The sequence below is a fragment of the Triticum dicoccoides genome, chromosome 3A, assembly GCF_002162155.2.
Source record: "Triticum dicoccoides isolate Atlit2015 ecotype Zavitan chromosome 3A, WEW_v2.0, whole genome shotgun sequence".
Classification (NCBI taxonomy): Eukaryota; Viridiplantae; Streptophyta; class Magnoliopsida; order Poales; family Poaceae; genus Triticum; species Triticum dicoccoides.
The window spans coordinates 711559174-711580655 of record NC_041384.1 but is presented as its reverse complement, the minus strand read 5'-3'; the positions used below and the strand labels follow the sequence as shown (position 1 = coordinate 711580655).

Sequence of the window (21482 nt, the reverse complement as noted above, 5' to 3'; positions counted from 1 at the left end):
TGAGCTCTAGGAAGCCGTCGATCCCGATGGTGACGAGTATCTGAAGGGTGGTGCCTTGTATCGGAAGGATCCCCGGGCTATCACGGCCATCTGCTCGGTGATGCCGATGGACGTGTGGTAGCATCTAATCTTGAAGACATCAACGAAGGAGGTGTGGAACACGCTCAAGACATTGCATCTAGCGCACTCGTGTGTGCGCGAGGCGAAGTTGCAAACTTTGCTAAAAAGTTATGAGAATCTGAGCATGGGAGAAGATGAGACGGTGGACACCTTCGAAGCGAGAGTTGCAACAATGGTAAACGCGCCGGATGACGAGTGAGGGAGTCCTGGATTAGGGGGTGTTTGGGTAGCCGGACTATACCTTCAGCCCGTGTCCGGATGAAGATACAAGAATGAAGACTTCGTCCCGTGTCCGGATGGGACTTTCCTTGACGTAGAAGGCAAGCTTGGCGATGCGGATATTCAAGATCTCCTACCATTGTAACCGACTCTGTGTAACCCTAACCCTCTCCAGTGTCTATATAAACCGGAGGGTTTTAGTCCGTAGGACAACTTCATCATACAACAATCATACCGTAGGCTAGCTTCTAGGGTTTAGCCTCCTTGATCTCGTGGAAGATCTACTCTTGTACTACCCATATCATCAATATTAATCAAACAGGACATAGGGTTTTACCTCCATCAAGAGGGCCCGAACCTGGGTAAAACATCGTGTTCCTTGCCTCCTGTTACCATCCGGCCTAGACGCACAGTTCGGGACCCCCTACCCGAGATCCGCCGGTTTTGACACCGACATTGGTGCTTTCATTGAGAGTTCCTCTGTGTCGTCGCTTTTAGGCCCGATGGCTCCTTCGATCATCAACAACAATGCAGGCCAGGGTGAGACTTTTCTCCCCGGACAGATCTTCGTCTTCGGCGGCTTCGCACTGCGGGCCAATTCGCTTGGCCACCTTGAGCAGATCGAAAGCTACGCCACTGGCCATCAGGTCAGGTTTGAAAGCCTAAACTACACGGCTGACATCCGCGGGGACTTGATCTTCGATGGATTCGAGCCACAACCAAGCGCGCCGCACTGTCTCGATGGGCATGATATAGCTCTGCCGCCGAACAGCGCCTTGGAGGCCGCACACGCATCGGTTCCGACCATTGATTCGGAGCCTACTGCACCGATCGAGGATCAGCGGTTGGACGCTGCCTCAAGAGCTGCGATCTCAGAGGCGACCGAGCCGAACTCCAGCCCCGCACTCCGCATGGCCCGTGACTCCGAGGAGCCGGATTCCTTTCTGAACTCCGAGCCCCCCGCGCCCCTGCCGATCGAACCCGATTGGGCGCCGATAATGGAGTTCACCGCCGCGGACATCTTTTAGCACTCGCCCTTCGGCGACATCCTGAATTCTCTAAAGTCTCTTTCTTTATTAGGAGAGCCCTGGCCGGACTACGGTCAGCAAGGTTGGGATACGGACGTTGAAGAAATTCAAAACCCACCCACCACCCACTTGGTAGCCACTATCGACGACTTAACCGACATGCTTGACTTCGACTCCGAAGACATCGACGGCATGGACGACGACACAGAAGATGAACAAGAATCAGCACCTGTAGGACGCTGGAAGGCCACCTCATCATATGACATATATATGGTGGACACTCCAAAGGATGGAGATGGCGATGGAACAGCGGGGGATGATACCTCTAAGAAACAGCCCAAGCGCCAGCGTCAACGGCGCCGCTCTAAATCCCGCCAAAGCAAAAACGGTGATTCCGGCACGGGAGATAATACTACTCCGGATAGCACCGAAGAACACTCCCTCCAGCAAGATTCAGCACAGGAGGACAGAGAAGCCAGCCCTCATGAGAGGGCGGCGGACCAAGAGGTTGAGGACGATAATTATACGCCTCCCTCCGAAGACGAGTTCGTCGTGCCAGAGGATCTCGCCGAACAAGAGCGTTTTAAACACAGTCTTATGGCCACGGCAAGCAGCCTCAAGAAAAAGCAGCAACAGCTTAGAGCTGATCAGGATTTGCTAGCTGACAGATGGACTGAAGTCCTTGCGGCCGAAGAGTATGAACTCGAATGCCCCTCCAAGAGTTACCCAAAGCGCAGGCTGCTACCCCGACTAGAGGAGGAAGCACCTACATCACCAGTGCATGACATGGCCGACCGGACACCTCGTGGCCGCGATAGAGAGGCCTCTTGGCCCTCCGCTCAAGCCATGCCCCGACGCCGCGTCAAGCATACTAAGACACGGGAAAATGCGCCCGACCTGCGCGACATACTGGAGGACAAGGCAAGGCAAACAAGATCGATCTACGGATCGCGCAGGCGCCCCACGGCACGTGACGGTGATCGTCACTCCGGATGCAATAAATCCGGCCGGGCCGAACTCAACAGACAAAGCTCCTTCGAGCTGCGTCGTGATATAACCCAATACAGAGGCGCCACACACCCACTATGCTTTACAGATAAAGTAATGGATCATAAAATCCCTGAGGGCTTCAAACCCGTAAACATCGAATCGTACGATGGCACAACATATCCTGCGGTATGGATCGAGGATTATGTCCTTCATATCCACATGGCCCGCGGTGATGATCTACACGCCATCAAATACCTCCCACTCAAACTTAAGGGACCGGTCCGGCATTGGCTTAACAGCTTGCCAGCAGACTCAATCGGTTCTTGGGAGGACCTGGAAGCCGCATTTCTTGACAACTTCCAGGGCACTTATGTGCGACCACCGGACGCCGATGACCTAAGCCACATAATTCAGCAGCCAGAGGAATCGGCCAGGCAATTCTGGACACGGTTCCTAACAAAGAAAAATCAGATAGTCGACTGTCCGGACGCAGAGGCCTTAGCGGCCTTCAGGCATAATATCAGTGACGAGTGGCTTGCCCGGCACCTGGGACAGGAAAAGCCGAAATCTATGGCAGCCCTCACAACACTCATGACCCGCTTTTGCGCGGGAGAAGACAGTTGGCTAGCTCGCAGCAACAATTTAACCAAGAACCCTGGTAATTCGAATATCAAGGACAAAAGCGACAGGTCGCGTCGGAACAAACAAAAGCTCCGCGTTAACAGCGACAGCAACGAGGATACGGCAGTTAATGCCGTATTCCGAGGCTACAAATCCGGTCAACGGAAAAAGCCATTCAAAAGAAATACTCAGGGCCCGTCCAGTTTGGACCGAATACTCGACCGCTTGTGCCAGATACATGGCACCCCTGAAAAGCCAGCCAATCACACCAACAGGGACTGTTGGGTGTTTAAGCAGGCAGGCAAGTTAAGAGCCGAAAACAAAGACAAGGGGCTGCATAACGACGACGAGGAGGAGCCCAGGCCGCCGAACAACAGTGGACAGAAGGGATTTCCCCCGCAAGTGCGGACGGTGAACATGATATACGCAACCCACATCCCCAAGAGGGAGCGGAAGCGTGCGTTACGGGACGTATATGCGATAGAGCCAGTCGCCCCAAAGTTCAACCCATGGTCCTCCTGCCCGATCACCTTTGATCGAAGGGACCACCCCACTAGCATCCGCCATGGCGGCTTCGCCGCATTGGTTCTAGACCCAATCATTAACGGATTTCATCTCACAAGAGTCCTCATGGACGGCGGCAGCAGCCTGAACCTGCTTTACCAGGATACAGTGCGAAAAATGGGCATAGATCCCTCGAGGATCAAGCCCATCAAAACGACCTTTAAAGGCGTCATACCAGGTGTAGAAGCCAACTGTACAGGCTCAGTCACACTGGAAGTGGTCTTCGAATCTCCGGATAACTTCTGAAGCAGGAGTTAATCTTCGACATAGTCCCGTTCCGCAGTGGCTATCACGCACTGCTCGGGCGAACCGCATTCGCAAAATTCAACGCGGTACCGCACTATGCATACCTCAAGTTCAAGATGCCAGGCCCTAGAGGAGTAATCACGGTCAATGGAAACACTGAATGCTCCCTCCGAACGGAGGAGCACACGGCAGCGCTCGCAGCAGAAGTACAAGGCAGCCTCTCTATGTAGTTCTCCAGTTCGGCCTTCAAAAAGCCGGACACTGTCAAGCGCGCCCGGAGTACCCTACAACAAGACCGCCTGACACGTTCTGAGCTAGCGTAGCAATGCGGCCCCAACCCTAGCCCTCGCGATATAGCGAAACCAGTGCCTCGCGTACATAACTACGCTCTTGAAATACCATGGGCACAGGGGAAGGGGCACTATCACGGCACGCCCGAAATACGGCTTAAACCGCACCAAGGGCTGCCAGATTCCTTTTTTTTCTTTTTTTCTCTTACTCTCAGGACTCCATACTTCGGATGACCTGTTCGGCAATTCAACTGCCGCACAAACGATGCAAGATCCAGGAAAGCAGACAAGCCACACCGCATTATGGAACTCCCAGGTGGTCTCTATTGCAAGCAGTATACCTGTTTTTTAATACAATTTCGCGGCCTGCCCCTGGCCAGGACATGTTAAATAGTCCAATTTCTTTTGCTTATCGCACTATTTATATCGTTTCGCTTTCATAGCAGCCTTTCTATAAACAATGCATAGCTTTTTGTCTACTTTTTGCATTATCCTCTTTTTATATATATGTTTATCAATAACATGTTGCATCCGTACACTGTGGTACGGCAAAAATACGCCAGGGGCTTCAGTACCCATCAATATGGCGTGAGAAGTCCGTACACTTTCACAAGTGCGGCACCCCGAACTTATAGCACTATATGCATCGGCTCCAAATCATGATTTGGGTCAATAGTTGGGTTTGCCTGGCTCCTATGTTTTGGTGCCTTACGTTCCGCTATATCGGCTAAGGTAGCACTAGGAGAACTACTGCGATTGTGCCTCGGTTGAGCTGGGCTGAGCACCTCAGTAGAGAAAGCTAAAACTGACTGTCATGATGAGGCGAGAGACCGGTCGCTGTTCGAGAGGTTTTTCGAGTCCTTAAAGACTTATGCCGCTTCGAGCGAGGAACCGGCTTTGTCCGGCCAAGGCGTGGATAGCGCCCTGAACTCGGTCTTCCGAATACTAGGGGCTTCGCCAAAATTTAAAATTATAGAGTTCTATGGCTAAGTGAGAGTGTTCAAGCATTATAGTCTGATTGCCTTGTTCGTTGTGCTGAGCGCCTCCCTCGACGGACCCAATCATGAGAAAAAGAGCGCTCAGGTTTATCCCGAACACCCCAGCACTAGTGGCATGGGGGCAGAAGCCGACGACTGGCCATCTCTCAATTTTTTGATAAACGGCCGCACAAAAAGTAATATTTTAAATTCAAGCATTGCTTAGCGCATATGAACAAGTTTTCAGCGCACATGATAACACGAGCGAGTTCATTCAAAAATTACATCCTTGGTGCATTCATCCGCCATAAGGCGGGCACCGGCCAGAACATCCTTGTAATAGTTCTCGGGCTTGCGATGCTCCTTCCCCGGCGGCGGCCCGTCCCTCACAAGCTTCTCACCGTCTAGCTTACCCCAGTGCACCTTTGCACGGGCAAGGGCCCTATGGGCACCTTCGATGCAGACGGAGCGCTTGATGACCTCGAGCCTTGGACAAGCCTCCACCAGCCGCCGCACCAGTCCGAAGTAGCTCCCAGGCAGGGCCTCTCTAGGCCACAGCCGAACTATGAAGCCCTTCAGGGCCTGTTCGGCCGCCTTGTGGAGCTCGACCAGCTGCTTCAGCTGGTCACTCAAGGGCACAGGGTGTACGACCTCAGCGTACTGAGACCAGAACACCTTCTCCGTCGAGCTGCCTCCCTCGGCTCGCTAGAATGCGGCGGCATCGGATACGCTGCGGGGAAGATCAGCGAATGCCCCTGGAGAGCTCCGGATTCGGGTAAGTAACAAGTAGTTTACTTTTATATGTCTGCTTTGCATAGAGAATGCCTTACCCGCCGCTATCTTTTTCACTGCATCCAATTCCTGGAGGGCCTTCTGGGCTTCGGCCTTGGCAGATTTGGCAGTTTTAAGGGCCGCAGCAAGCTTGGACGCTCGCGTCTTCGAGTCGAGCTCCAAACTCTCATGTTTTTTCATGAGAGCCTGAAGCTCTTGCTGCACCTCGCCGACCTGCGCCTCAAATTTCTCCCGCTCGGTGCGCTCCATGGCCGCTCTCTTCTTGGCCTCGGACAGCGCCTGCTTGAGGGTCGCCACCTCAGCTGTAGCCCCTACAATAAGCAGTATACTCCTGTCATTTTTTGCAATTGCGTCTTTTTATAGGCATTTTTTCTATAAGGTATCTCTTACCTTCTTTCTCCTCGAGCTGCCATTTGGCAAGGCCGAGCTCTTGCTCGGTCCGCTCGAGGCCCTGCTTCAGGGCATCCACCTCCGCAGTCTGTGCGGCGGTGGCCAGCAGCGAAGCCTGCATACGTATATTGACTCCTTTTTAGTTAGACTCCTGCGATATTTAATAGATCCTCTATTCGGCTTTTCTTTTCGAACGCCAAACAGAGCATCAGGGGCTACTGTCTATGCGGTAATATTTTTACATATTTTTTACTTACCTCAAAGCCTGTTAGAAGGCTAGCACAAGCTTCAGTCAGTCCGCTTTTGGCGGATCGAACCTTCTGGACCACCGTACTCATGATGGTACGGTGCTCCTCGTCGATGGAGGCGCCCTTAAGCACCTCCAGCAGACTATCCGGCGCCTCCGGTTGGACGGAGGACGCCGGCTCAATAGGCTTGCTTCTCTTGGCAGGAGTTCGCCTGCCGCGGTCCGGAACCGATGATGATTCCGGAGCGGTGTCCGGCTTAAAGCCGGACTTGGAGCCCTGGGGGGTCTTGTCCCCTCTACTCATGGAGTCCGGGAGGTCGCCTCGCGGCTCCTCCTGGACCGCCTCCTCTTGCCCCGGAGCTTGTCGCGACGCCACTTTGGCGTCATCCGCAGCACAGGGGGAGGCAGCGGGCGGAACTGAATTCACGTCCGATGAATCCAGGGAGCCGCTCGACGTCTCGTCGAGCCCGTCCTTGGGCGGGCTGCATGATTACATTCGACATTAGGGAAAGCTGTGCAACAAAAGGAATATCATGAGTTACTCTGGTATCTGAACACTTACGATTTCGCCAGACGGTTGGCCCTGTCCGGCCACTCCTCTTCATCCTCGTCGGCGTCGGGGGCGTAGTCCGGCGGAGGGGTTTTCCTCTTTGTGGACCCGTCGGCCTCCCCTATTGGGGCGACCTTCCTCTTCTTTCCTCCCCCCGCTGGAGGGGGAGAGGTTTCTTCTTCCTCCTCCTCGTCTTCACGGGAGGAGTGCGTCTCGGACTCATCGGACGACGAGTCCGACACCACCATATGCCGGGAACTCTTTCGAGTCCCCGTGGCCTTCTTCTTCTTGGCCTTCTTCTCCGGCACCACATAAGGTGCCGGAACCAGCAGCTTCACTAGGAGAGCAGGGGCTGGGTCTTTGGGCAAGGGAGCCGGACAGTTAATCAGTCCGGATTTCGCCTGCCAATCCTATCAAAGGTGAGGGAGTTTAGATCCCGCATAGAGTCAAACTATGAAGAAAACTTAACATCCTATAAAAGGTGAAAATATTTTACCTCGCCAGCAGGACGCTGCGAGCGGAATCCGCGGTCTTCGGAGGCGGATGTGGGAGCCTCGGCGCCTTTGGTTAGCCCCTTCTAGACATCTTCGTACGTCGTGTCGAAGAGCCTGCTCAGAGTTCGGTGCTGCGTCGGGTTGAACTCCCACAAATTGAAGTCCCGTTCTTGACACGGAAGGATCCGGCGGACGAGCATGACCTGGACTACGTTAACAAGCTTGAGCTGCTTGTTCACCAGGTACTGGATGCATTTTTGCAGTCCGGTCACCTCTTCTTCGTCGCCCCATGACAAGCCCGTCTCTTTCCAGGACGTGAGCCGCGTAGGGGTCCGGATCGGAATTCAGGGGCTGCGATCCACTTCGGATTGCGTGGCTCGGTGATGTAAAACCACCCTGACTGCCACCCCTTCAAGGTCTCCACAAAGGAGCCCTCGAGCCATAGGACGTTGGCTATTTTACCCGCCATGGCACCTCCGCACTCCGCCTGGTTGCCGCGCACCACCTTTGGCTTGACGTTGAAGGTCTTGAGCCAGAGGCCAAAATGGGGGTGGATGCAGAGGAAAGCCTCGCACACGAGATAAACGCCGAGATATTGAGGATGAAGTTCGGGGCCAGATCGTGGAAATCTAGGCCATAGTAGAACATGAGCCCGCGGACAAATGGGTGGAGAGGAAAACCCAGTCCGCGGAGGAAGTGGGGAAGAAATACTACCCTCTCATGGGGCCTTGGGGTGGGGAGGAGCTGCCCCTCCTTAGGAAGCCGGTGCGCGATGTCTTTGGATAGGTATCCGGCCTTCCTTAGCCTTTTGACATGGCCCTCCGTGACGGAGGAGACCATCCACTTGCCTCCCGCTCCGGACATTGTTGGAGAAGGTTGAGGTAGGAAGTGCGGGCTTGGGCGCTGGAGCTCGGGTGCGCAGAAGATGGATAGGCAAAGGAGGAAGAAGGCGTAGGTAAAAAGGTGGATCCTTATCCCCTTATATGAGCGGATGCGACTATGCATCCCCACCAGCCTAGTAAAACTCGCTTGCCTCCCAAGTGCCGTGATAAATGACGCGGTTGGGTTACCCACGTTCGTATTGATGAGAATCCCGTAAATGAGGGACACGATCTCTGCTTTGACAAGATGTGCCAAGGAAACCGCCTCGCGAAACACGCTGAGGTGGAAAAGTGAAAACGATTCGAATAAAGACATGGCCGTAGTGTGATGTCACGCTGCGGAATACGTCAGCAGATTAGATTTGTGTTAATATTATTCTCTCTGTGGCAATACGTGGAAACTTATTTTGCAGAGCCGGACACTACTCTTGGTGTTTACAAACTTTTATGAAGAATTTGGAGGAGGAACCCGCCTTGCAATGCCGAAGACAATCTACGCGCCGGACTCGTCGTCATTGAAGCCTGGTTCAGGGGCTACTGAGGGAGTCCTGGATTAGGGGGTGTTCGGGTAGCCAGACTATACCTTCAGCCGGAGTCCAGGACTATGAAGACACAAGGTTGAAGACTTCGTCCCGTGTTCGGATGGGACTTTCCTTGGCGTGGAAGGCAAGCTTGGCGATGCGGATATTCAAGATCTCCTACCATTGTAACCGACTCTGTGTAACCCTAACCCTCTCCGATGTCTATATAAACCGAAGGGTTTTAATCCATAGGACAACTTTATCATACAACAATCATACCGTAGGCTAGCTTCTAGGGTTTAGCCTCCTTGATCTCGTGGTAGATCTACTCTTGTACTACCCATATCATCAATATTAATCAAGCAGGAAGTAGGGTTTTACCTCCATCAAGAGGGCCCGAACCTGGGTAAAACATCGTGTTCCTTGCCTCCTGTTACCATCCGGCCTAGACGCACAGTTCGGGACCCCCTACCCGAGATCCGCCGGTTTTGACACCGACAACGTGCCACCGACCATCGGGGTGGCGTTGAGGTCGATGGGCGCGGGTGCGGGCGTGGAAGACGCGACCACGCTCATGTCAGGTGAGCACTCCCTGGAGATGCGGGAGGCCTACGGGTAGACGTGGAAGCCGGGGACCGGGTTGCAAGCCGACGCGCGGGGTGAGTCCGGCAGCACCATCCGAGGAAACGCCGACGAGGCGGTTCTGGCGGCGGCGACAACGGCTTGGATGAGGATGTGCTGGCTAGGGTCTACCCCTAGCATGTAGAGCGCCTCCCTCGTTGCCGTTGCGACGCAGGCGTTGGTGAAGTCCTGCTGCGTGGCGACCTCATCCCTCGCGTCCGCGGCGTGTCTCCGGCCCTTCCTCTTGGCCGACTCCCTTCCCCGCTGTTCAGGTGTCAGCGCCTTCTTCGGCTTGGTCGCGGCGGCGGTCTTGCGTGGGGCACGAGGCTTGCCTTTCCCGGAGGGGGTGACGGCACCGGACGAGGCGAGGGAGACGAGGCAGGTGGCGGCGTCGAGGTCGAGGTCGATGGCGTCCTCCATGGCTAGCTGGGGGGCGAGAGCGCGCGCGGGCGGGAGTGTTTTTGGGAAAAATGGAGGGAAATGGTGGTGACTGTCACCGACCGACGGACCCGGGGAGAGGAGTAGGCGCGCGCCCGTCCGTCTCGTGTCTGCGGCGATGCAAATCCAGCTTAAAATTGGACTGGGAATGGATCGCCCGCGGACGCGGGCGGACGAAATGGGTCGCCCCATTGGAGTTGCTCTAAGGGGTCTCCCCACCATATTGCATCGTTCGACCATGTAATTTGGTTTGTTGCTTTATTTATAAAGCGGGCGAAAACCTATTTTAAGATAAAATATGAGGCTAGTTGTTGCTGGACCATTCTAGGCCGGCTCCATGTGTCCAAAACAAAGCAAAGCAAAGGGGCGGCTCCAACCGGTCCCAGGCTTGAAAATCAATTTCCGCTTTTGTAAGACGCATACACTGTGAGAATACGGTCCAGTCTGCCTCCCCCCTCCGGACTAGATCTGGCTTCCTGGAAGAGACAGCCAGCTTGAGCTCCCCGTTCCGCACTCGCCGCCCACCAGACCCGGACCAGTGGCCGCCGCCATTGAGCTCCAGCCGGACCGATCCGCTCTTCAGGTTAGGCCTCGCCCGACTCATCATTTCTTCTGCTCCTCCCCAAGATCCACTCTGCTTCTGCTTTTGGTCAGAGGAGCAAGTTATTACTTTTTTTTAGAACGGCTAGAGGAACAAGCGCGTCGAGAATCTCGGCTGTGGCCATCTCCGACGTGGGCGACGGCCCGACGACCATGCCCAAGACAGAGCAACAACCTCTTCCCTCTTGCTCTTGCTCTTGCTCTTGCAGCAAGAAACGTTTTTCCTCCTTTTCCATGTCCGGGCCCACACGTCATTTGTTTTAGGACCATTTTGCCCTCGGGTTGGTCGTTTCCCCTGGTCTGGTTCGACCAAGCCGAGATTTTCCTCCTTGAAGCTCCTGATTGCTTCAGCAAAAAGTAAAATGTGATGAAACTGTTCTGTCCAACAGGTCCACTGGAAATCTAGATGGGGAGTATCATGAAACTATATTACGAGTGGGAAATCCAGGTGCTTGTGCTCCTTAGCTTCATGCTGCAAATGTTCCTCTTCTTCGCTGGCAGCCTTCGCCGGCGTAGCACCAACTCGTTTCTCAGGTTCTTCACTTGGATAGCTTATCTGGGCGCGGACTTAGTGGCGGTTTACACCCTGGGCTACCTCTCGCGCCATGAGGATGCCACTACCGGACTATCTTTCTTCTGGGCACCATTTCTTCTCATCCATCTTGGTGGGCAGGACACCATTACTGCTCTCGCCATGGAGGACAACAAGTTGTGGTTGAGACATTTACTGACTCTGTTTATGCAAGTTGTCCTAGCTTTATATGTTTTCTGGAAGTCCATTGACAAACACGGCGTGGAGCTTCTAGTTTCGGATGTCTTTGTGTTTGCTGCTGGAATTATCAAGTATGGAGAAAGGGTATGGTCTCTCAAGTGTGGGAGCTTTGAAACCCTCCAGGGTTCCACTGGACAACAGTACAAGCAACAGGTGCCGGGAGAGGTTGCCGAGGATCCCTATTCTCACATTGTTTGCGCTGTCCTGCATCGTATGCCACGTGTCTTTCGAATCTTTACAGCACGATCAGGTGATAGCGGTAACGTTATCCAACAAACCCCAAGCAATTGGGTGAAGCGGATGAGGCTCGAGCTTGGCATGATGTACGATGATCTGTATACTAAGTCCTGTGTGCTCAGAACAAGGAGTGGCATCATATTGCGATGCATCTCTCAGGTGTCTGTTCTGGTTGCCTTGGTGCTCTTCCTCACGAGCGACAAACGGAGGTACAATAGAGCCGACATTGCAATCACCTGGTCGCTCTTCGTAGGATGCTTTTTGTTGGAAGTATGTGCCATGTTTATTTTGATAATGTCACCATGGTCCTGGGCGTGGTTGAAGATGCGAAGGTGCGGCACGCTTGCAAAGTTGTCCTGGTTTCTCCTGTGCAGTGGCATTGGATGGCCAGAGAGGAAGCCATATCTAAATTCAATTGGGCAGTACAACTACTACAGGTGGTTGGATGCAGGCAGCGACCAGCCAAGGTCATACAGTCGACGAGCAATGACCACAGTGATCAAAAGCTTGGTGAATTTGGTTGGTATCAAAGAGGATAAAATGTTGTTCTGGATGAGCAGGTTACTAGACACCGAGCACGTGGAGGCAGATAACGAGACGATGGAGTGTGTTGTGAAGGGAATTACCGACTTCGATGCTGAAATCAACAGAGATCCCCGGCAGTGGCCAAAACTTGGCGGCATAGTGCAAGAGCTGCAAGATATTCGTGAAGATTTTGGTGGGAAGGTTGCTTTAGTGCATTTCATCACAGAGGCACACTTGAGAAAATATCCTCCTTCGGACATGGAGACAGACACAGGTACCAGCTGCAGTGTCTTGGTGGAAGTATGCCCGAAACTATCCAACTACATGGCATACCTTTTGGTTACCCACCCTTCGCTGTTGCCGCTCAATGACAGCGCCTTATATACGCTGGAGAAAATGGCACACTTGTTTCCACATCTTATAGATGAGCAGCAGGATTCTGAAGGTTTCTTCAACATCGAGCCAAGCATGGAAACACTGCAGGAGTTGGTAGACATATGGACCAAGCTGCTCATCTATGCGGCCACCAAGTCCCGGCCGGAGCTGCACGCGGCGCACTTGGCCAGAGGAGGGGAGCTTATCACCTTCGCCTGGCTGTTCTTGAGCCACAACTTTTTGGGAGATTCCGAGGTGATCAAGGTGCAGCTTACCAATGCCAATCAGAGAGGGACGATAGCATACGTCTTCGGAAATCCTGCCCCAAGATAAGAGCATCAGATCCAACACAAGCCCTGCAGAGTGCAGACTCCTCTGTTCTTCATTCGATCTGATTTTACTCCTCTTCTGTTTGCTCTGGCGCATCTCACGACGCAAAACAGTACTGAAGTCTATACAGTATCGCAGCTGACATCTAGAGGTATGTGACATTTATTTTTTTGCAGTAATGGCATCACTTCAAAACTGATGTATTTGAGCGAATAGGCAGTGCAAAAACACCAACCGCTGTATTACTACATTCCTTTGTTGTGGTAGCATCATTTATACACTGCAGCTACAATTGGGATCCTTAGCTGTTACTGTACTAACTGAAGCCAGAAAAAGAACTTAATCTCTCCATGTGGGCAGAATAGGAACTGAGAAGCCAGAAAAAGGCTACTGTGTGAGATAAGTCATATTTGTATGGAGCAATTCAGGCTCAAAGTTTATAACCCACCCTAACTAATTAACACGGCTGATGTGTGAAATGATCCCAAATAACGCCACCACTGTTCTTTCCAGATAGCGTCACATTCTCTGGCTGTTCTGAGATCAAGAGATTCCACAGTATGATCAAACATGGTAACTTAGAGTTTCCGTTTGAACCCTCAGAAGCTGCTAGGTGACAAAAGTCTAAAACACTGGAATAGAGTAAGTATCATCCTCACAAACTTGTTCCATTTTTCTCTATCTCAAGAAAAGCATCATCATGTCCCTGGCAATCACAAATAATTCTAAGACCATCATAGTACTCCAAATTACAGAACAGTTCTGCAACTTATGACTGGATCTTCGAAGTCAGGTCACTATTAGGAGGAGCTTATAACATGACTGGATCTTTGTAGTCAGCTCATTATCAGGAGTAGCTGCAAAACATGATTTGGGATGGTGAGGGTATAGTGGCAGAGTTCATTTATCCCAGAGCTGAGACGGAGCTCGCTTGTTAAGGCTACATTACAATTGGCCAAATGGAGTGTGGTTTGTAGGCCGAAAGACCAAGGTGGCCTTGGAATTCATGACTTGCAAATCAAGAATGAGGCCCTACTTAGTAAATGGTTGTTCAAACTTCTTACTGGGGATGGTGTTTGGCAAACCATGCTGCGCAACAAGTATCTAGGCCAAAAGGCAGTGTCTCAGGCATATTGGACACCCGGCGACTCGCACTTTTGGGCTGGCCTAATGGCGGCAAAGAAACATTTCTTTCGCTTTGGGTCTTTTGCGATAAGGGACGGGTCGGAGGTTCGTTTCTGGGAAGACATGTGGCTAGGCAATGCTAGTCTTCGAGAACAATATCCAGCCTTGTACAACATTGCTCGCGAAAAGAATAATACTATTGCACAAGTGCTCAGTTCATCCCCACCCAATATTTTGTTTAGGCGGGATTTGATTGGCCCCCGACTTATGTCATGGCACAATCTTTTATCCCGTCTGGATTCGATTAATATTAGACAAGGCCGGGATGTGTTTCACTGGAACCTTACTACATCAGGGTCATTCACAGTAGACTCTATGTACCGTGCACTCATGCATTCTGAGGTACCAGTGAGTAACAATAAGAAAATCTGGAAGTCGAAGATTCCACTAAAAGTTAAAATCTTCATGTGGTATCTTCGTAGGGGAGTTGTTCTAACCAAAGACAACCTCGCACGATGCAACTGGCCTGGGAGTAAGAAGTGTTGTTTTTGTACTCATGAAGAGACAATCAAACACCTCTTTTTCCAATGCAACTTTGCACGTACTACATGGTCAATCATCCAAATAGCGTCAAATTTATATCCGCCCACAAGTGTCGCCAATATTTTTGGTCACTGGTTGGACGGTATTCCAAATAGATTCAAAACGCTAATACAGGTGGGAGCATACACCTTACTATGGTCGCTTTGGCTATGTAGAAATGATTTGGTTTTCAATGATAAAAATGCTTCTCCTTTGCAGGTTATTTTCCGTTGTACGCACTCGCTTCGTACGTGGTCTACGCTACAACGAGTGGAGTACCAACCGCTGTTCAAGGCGGTGTGTACGCGGTTGGAGCAGGTGGCTACGGTGGTTTTTACCCAACATGGGTGGCAGCATAATCTCCGGATCGGTCCACCATCCATTGTGACATAGGCATAGTGTCGGTCTATAGGACTCTACTGTCGCCGATTTATCGTTTTTTCCATTCATTTTGTCAGACTTTCCGTGTTGGGCTGTGTGCATCCTAGTTATGCAGAGGCCGGGTGTTACTCATAATGTTTTGTATCCGCTTGATGCTACATTTCGAGATAATAAAAGCGCCCTTTATTGAAAAAATCACAATTGGCTTTTTAGGAGCCAACCTATCTTGCTGCCTCTCGTGTCGCCTCCCCCGCGGGCGGCTCGAGAGGCCTCAGCCGCCTCTGCCTAGTAACCCTCCAGCGCCCTCCTCCCCCTCCGCCGCTGCCGATGGTCGGCGTCGGGCAAAGCTCGTGCGTGCGACGGCGGCGGCGAAGGGTCTCTCCTCCCTCTCCCAGATCCGTGGTGGCGCGGGCGTCCTGATCTGCGGGGTGCGGCACTCCCGGCGGTGTGGCGGATCCCAGAGGCGGCGGGCTCGCAGCGGTGCACGGTCGCCCAGATCCATGGGTGTGGGACTCCCGGCAGCGTGCGGGCTCCGGGCGGCGGCGGGATCGGTGGACGGCGGGCTTGGGCGATGGCGTCGGCCGCGCAGTGCCGGATCTCGTCGCTCGTGGCGGATCTCGCCACTTCGGCCATCGTGGAGGAACCTGGACTTGAGGTGTCAGCCCTGTTAGGCATGGCGACGGCGCCCTCGGCTGGTGACGTTTGCGGGGGGTGGATGGACGGCGTCTTGACCGCGTGGGCGGTGAGGTGCTGGTGGATCTCCTCCGCGCTGCAGGCTCTCTCCCGCTGCACTTGGTGAAAGAACAGAAAGCACTTCCTTTTCTAAAAATTGCTGTCCTCGTCGACATTCCTTTGTTGTGGTAGCATCATTTATACACTGCAGCTACAATTGGGATGCTTAGGTGTTACTGTACTAACTGAAGCCAGAAAAATAACTTAATCTGTCCATGTGGGCAGAACAGGAACTGAGAAGCCAAAAAAAGACTACTGTGAGATAAGTCACAACATATTTGTATGGAGCAGTAGCTTCCAAGAGTGCTTCTGAGACTTCAGAATTCACAAACTTATGACAGTGTTCTTCAACAAGCAATTCAGGCTCAAAGTTTATAACCCACCCTAACTAATTAACACAGTTGATGTGTGAAATGTGTGCGATAGCGGAAAACGTCTTACCTCGAGGGAGGGACGTGCTTCATTCTTATAAAGAGGGGGCGCAGCCACCCTAGAGCGATCAATACAAGAGTTTGTTTACAGAGAGATAGTCTAGGGAGAATACCTGGAGAAGGAGATAGATACAATTGAGATAGATGTTTAAACTACCCAACTACCTATTCTATCCTTGGCATATGCGTAATCTTCTCCTAGTACCGGCCGATGGCATCCAGCGTGATATGATGTTTAACAAAATGATCCCGAATAACGCCACCACTGTTGTTTCCAAATAGCGTCACATTCTCTGGTTGTTCTAAGATCAACAGATACCATAGTATGATCAAACAGACAAACATGGTAACTAAGAGTTTCCGTTTGAACCTTCAGAAGCTGCTAGGTAACAAAAGTCTAAAAAACACTGAAATATTGTAAGTAGCAGCATGGTATCATCCTCACAAACTTGTTTCATTTTTCTCTATCTCAAGAAAAGCATCATCATTACCCTGGCAATCACAAATTATTCTAAGACCACCATAGTACTCCAAATTACAGAACAGTTCTGCAACTTATGACTGGATCTTCGAAGTCAGGTCACTATTAGGAGGAGCTTATAACATGGCTGAATCTTTGTAGTCAGCTCATTAACAGGAGTAGCTGCAAGACATGATTTGTGATGGTGAGGGTATAGTGGCAGACTTCATCTATCCAGAGCTGAGACGGAGCTCACTAGTTAAGGCTACATTACAATTGGCTGTTAAGGTGGAAGAGGACTGAATATACATGAATGACAAGCAAATCAGTATCAGCAGCACAACCCCTCAGAGAAAAAGCAGAGGTTTGACACGTCATTGGCAACTTAGGCATAGGGGCACATGTATTAATTACTCACTCATGATAATCATGAAAGACTTGGACATGTTAATCTCTCAGAAAAAGATACATGTATGCATTTTTGTTGTCATGTATGCACGTATGTATGTTTGCATCTGAAGCTAGATCGTCATGGAATTGAATGCAGTTGTCGGGTTACGTTAGTACTATAGTAGTATTAGTTGATTTCTGTTGCAGCACCATCAGTGTATTCGATGTTAGAAGTATAATTGTGCTTAAGATATAGAAGAGTTAGAGATAGAATAGGTTTAAACATGTACGACTTGCCATCTACTTCAAGTTTTTTTTCCTTCACATTGTACTCCTATATATATCCCATATAAGTGCCAGATCAATACAACACAATAGAGATATTTGGCATTCTATATTTTCTATATTTGAAACATACACATGGCAGCTGAAAAGGAATGTAGGGTGCAGTTGGCTCACTGACAAGTGGGCCAACCTGCTTCTGGGCCCACATGTCAGTGAGCCAACTACTTCCTGCAGTATGTCAGAGGAGCCTCGTCTGATGTTTGATGGCCAGAGTGAGCTCCTCAAGCTGCAGCGGAAGAGTGATCCATGGAGCTAGCTAGCGTGCTATGCTCTAGAACCGTACTTAACTACGAAGAATCGGTGTAATTCATGGACGTACACTAATTAATGGCAACCTGGCACTCACATATAATTAAAGCCATAGCTAGAGTTTACTAAAAGTTTTCAGAGCATCATTTCTGTTTAAAGAAGAGATCGACAGAGAACAACTAATACAAAGTAACAAAGATGTAAAGTGAACTATCAGTCTTTATTGATGATGTTGATATTTATATACATGGGAACAGAAGCGTTTGGAAAGGCGTGATGAGCAATCATCACCATTGTCCCAAAGAGGCAATTGTCATATGGTTCCTATTAAGCGGGGATTAACCCACTAATTAACACTAGTTATTTTTTGCAAGAAGTAACACTAGTTAATTAACCCTAACAATTTCATTGGACCCAGGCCGGGTCCAGCAAAACATACTCCCCCGGCAAGAATGATCCGGCGGATGCTGGGCCACGGCGAAGACGAGATCAGTTCGCCATGCTTTTGGTTTCCTTTAATATCCCAATGAGCCAACTAAATGAAAATCTCAAGTGCTTTTCTTTTCTAGCCAAGAGGTACTCAACTCTGAATCAATCGTCGAGAAGCCTTGGCTTATATAGATAGATGTGGAGATGGATCATGCATGCTAAGCTCCTTCACATCTTTATTGCCACGCCAAGCCATGACATGCATCGTGCGTGTGCAGCTTGCAAAGAAATGCCAGATTCACAAGTTCTAGGCAATTTTTTTCTATAGTTTTTTTTGGGTCTGTCTAGGACACATCTAGATGTGACATAGTTATGTAACATCTAACATGATGTCCACTATGTTTGTGGTCTGTTTGTTTTTTGTCACAACTTTTTTTTGTTCCTTGTTGCTACCTTATTTGTGGGAGATTAGATGTGACATCCTTAAAAAACATCTAGATGTGAATTAGACAAACTGTTTTTTTTTGCATGTTGTCGCCCCACTGCTGTGATCACTTGATCACAAGAACACTACTTTTCGTCCTAGGGAGTTGGCTCCCTCCACGAACCAACCAGGAAAAATCGATGTTACAAAGCACACACCAAGGGGGGAAACACAACAGCCACGGTGACACTCGCGAGTTACGATAGCTTCCCTGAGAGAGCTGGGCCTAAACTTGGAGGGGATGAGCCACTCTGTTGGTTCCCCTTGGATTATGAGTGAAAATAACATGACCAAGACGCGTTTATTGTGAGGTAGCACTCTGCTGGACATGGAGTTTCTTAGCTCCAGCTCGTATGAGCTTGGATGAACAGTAAAATCATAAAAAAAGTCAATTTTTTTTAGCAAACAATGTATAAGTCTAATGTTGTCAATGCTTGCAAAGTTTCATTGTGAAATGACATTGGTAGAAGCCATGGCAAAAAAGTCGATGCTGCAGAAATGTCATTTCCAAAAGCATTTTGGAGTGAAGATTTTGTTTTTTACTTCACGGCTTCTACAAATGTCATTTCACATTGAAATTTGACAACCACCCAAAACATTTTTTAGTTATTTTCTTTGTTTTACTGTTTATCCTGACCTCATTTGAGCTCGGGACGGAAAGAGTACTTTTGCACTCTGCTCTTCTCTCTTTTTTTTTAGAAGTGGTACGTGCGAGTTTACTCGAATCACAACATCCGGGCTCGATCCCACGAGCTCAGCGCACCGGCCCACGAGGAAACCGGACCGAAAGAGCACCGGTCCGTCCATGTAACCAGCCCACCAGCCCGAACGACCGCACCACCGTTATCCAGTACCCGGCTCAACCGACCGAGCCGCACCCGGACCCGGACCCGATGTCGCTGGTCGCCTACGACGCCTCCTCCGACGAGGACGAAGCCGGCGACCCTCCCGCCGCCGCCGCCGCCCCCGCCCCCGCCCCGGCCCCTCCTCCCCGCCCCGCCCCCACCGTCGGGCCGCAGCCGAGGCCTCCGTCGCCCTCGCCGTCGGTGCGCGCCGCGCCCCGGCCATCCGCGCCGCCGCCCGCCCCCAGCCAGTAAGCCCCCCGTGCCGCCTCTCTCTCTAGGGTTTCGATTGCAGTGATGGGGATCGATGGGGGGTTGTCGATTTGGGCATTGCTTACCGGAGGCCGTGATTGCGCCTGCTGGATTTGGACTTAGATTTGACTAACTGATGTCGTGGGTGGCCTGTGGATGTGCTAGAGCTACAGCTACCTGGTACCAAATCACCAGGCCACCGTAGCGAACCATCCGGCAGCTCAAGTCAGGGCTGTAACCAGTTTGTATCTGCTGATGGAGGTTTTATCTCAAAGGAGAGGAGGCACGCTCATGCTGTGTTCAGTTGTTCCTTACTGGTGGGGATCTTGTAGCTTCACAACCCAGAGGAGCGTCCTGTGACGTTATAAAAGATTGCAACTCCTATGCTGAACTACTGATATATGATACCAAAAAATTGTTTCTGTGGCTTGTTGGGTTCCTGTTATGACAGATTCCCTGCCTGGTATGCAGGAAAACCTGCATATCCTGTGTTGGTTTGTCAGGGTGAAAATGTTTCATGGAGCGCTCATGGATGATGATTATACATAGAATGTCCTTCTCAAATTTCAAGAATCTGAATTGATAGTTTTATAGTTTTGTTGGATATTGAGCAGCCCTGAACTAAATGTGCTTATAGGGTAGCATCCGTAGATGAATTTGGGTGTGCTTCCCTCACAATTGAAGGGCTCTTCTTACAATTTAATATAATTGAATTTCTCAACCAATGATTTATTGTTTGACAAGCTGCAGTTGCTTGTTCACAGTTGCCCCTTGTGAGTATCATGCGCGGGTCGTTTCCGTGTATGTACAATTCTTTCTCTGTTTGAATGTGTATGCATAGTTTGCTAATTATAACCTTGCAGGATTCGTTTAGGCAGGCTGTTTGGCTTAATTTTCCTCTTAATTCCTTTGATCTATGCCATCACACACCCGTACTTGATTCAGAAAAAATATTTGTATCTCCTTGCTGTATCTCATATTAATCCATGTGGTGAAACTGAATTTGTTTCCAGCTGATGTGGATGCAAAATGTATTTGTATCTCCTTGCTGTATCTCATATTAATTGACTTGCATATATTTCATTGGCCTCCCTTTGTAGGTTCTGCCCATGCTATCTGAGTTCTTAAGCTGATATTCTGTTTTTTTATTGTCCAGGAATGTCTCCCTGCCCGCACCATCATTTGACCTACCAGACATTGCAGATCTTTTTGATTCCCCCTCTCTCCCCAACAGAGGTTCTGCTGGTATGGTGGGAAGTTCATCAAGGAAAAGAGAATCAAATGGATCAGCTATTCAAGATCCCCGTAGTAAATTCCCAAGGGCCCAGTCAGCACAATCTCGTGGTGCCAGGAATGCTGCTGCGAGCACATTAGTTCCACCACAGCTTAGTGGAAGGTTAGTCCTGTTTTCATCTACTTAAAACGTTGTTGCGACATGCAATTCTTGTTTCAAGTGAACTAAGGCTAGTGTTCTGCCAATTATGCCAAGAAAACTTCTTCCGTGTTATATATTTCAGCATTTGGTGCCCCTGAAGAATGTTTTCCCTTTTGGTTTTGCCAGGAGTAACGTTGTTACTGAAGATATGGGCAAACTATTTGTGGCAAGACGTAAAGATTAGCTCAAAGTACCACTTTATTAACCTCTACCTGGATCCAAATGACACATCTATTGGCTCCCATAGACGTGCATGATTGACGGATGATCGTAACTCAAGAGATTGGACATGCTCTTTTCTGTGACATCTGTTTGATGCATGTTTCTTTGGTGTTCACCTGCAATGTAGCATGTACTTCTTTTTAGGACAATCGGATATCATATTCTACTCTGCAAGGAGAACCTAGATGTCTTCTTTATCATTTGGTTAGTAGTGAGTGGATGGATTATCGAGAGAATGTAGCTTACATTTGAAAAATATAGATGTATGATTCCTATGATTCATCTCTGTTGAATG

At 50.2% G+C, this 21482-nt stretch overlaps 2 protein-coding genes across 3 annotated transcripts; both read left to right on the top strand.

The window, feature by feature from the left end:
• The first annotated feature begins 10355 nt into the window (after positions 1-10355).
• Positions 10356-15093, top strand: LOC119270384. Of its 2 annotated transcripts, XR_005134080.1 has the most exons (3): positions 10356-10572; positions 10979-12979; positions 14755-15093. XR_005134080.1 is itself a non-coding variant. In XM_037552389.1 (2 exons), the coding sequence occupies exon 2, from the start codon at positions 10996-10998 to the stop codon at positions 12829-12831; it is 1836 nt and encodes a 611-aa protein (XP_037408286.1). In that variant the 5' UTR covers positions 10356-10572; positions 10979-10995; the 3' UTR covers positions 12832-14694. The 2 variants fall into 2 exon arrangements, 1 of the variants encoding a protein (XP_037408286.1); XM_037552389.1 differs by lacking the exon at positions 14755-15093 and having other exon boundaries at positions 10979-14694.
• Positions 15094-19314: 4221 nt separating this feature from the next.
• LOC119270383 (H/ACA ribonucleoprotein complex non-core subunit NAF1-like) lies at positions 19315-21469 on the top strand. The gene is made up of 3 exons (XM_037552388.1): positions 19315-19529; positions 20687-20926; positions 21092-21469. Exons 1-3 carry the CDS (start codon positions 19330-19332, stop codon positions 21147-21149), a joined length of 498 nt encoding a protein of 165 aa, XP_037408285.1. The 5' UTR covers positions 19315-19329; the 3' UTR covers positions 21150-21469.
• The last annotated feature ends 13 nt before the right edge of the window (positions 21470-21482 follow it).

Coding starts and splice junctions, on each gene's coding strand:
- LOC119270383 (XM_037552388.1), top strand. CDS start 19,330: ATGTCGCTGGTCGCCTACGACGCCTCCTCCGACGAGGACGAAGCCGGC. Junction 19,530..20,686: donor CCGCCGCCCGCCCCCAGCCA/GTAAGCCCCCCG, acceptor TTTATTGTCCAG/GAATGTCTCCCTGCCCGCAC. Junction 20,927..21,091: donor CCACCACAGCTTAGTGGAAG/GTTAGTCCTGTT, acceptor TGGTTTTGCCAG/GAGTAACGTTGTTACTGAAG.
- LOC119270384 (XM_037552389.1), top strand. CDS start 10,996: ATGGGGAGTATCATGAAACTATATTACGAGTGGGAAATCCAGGTGCTT.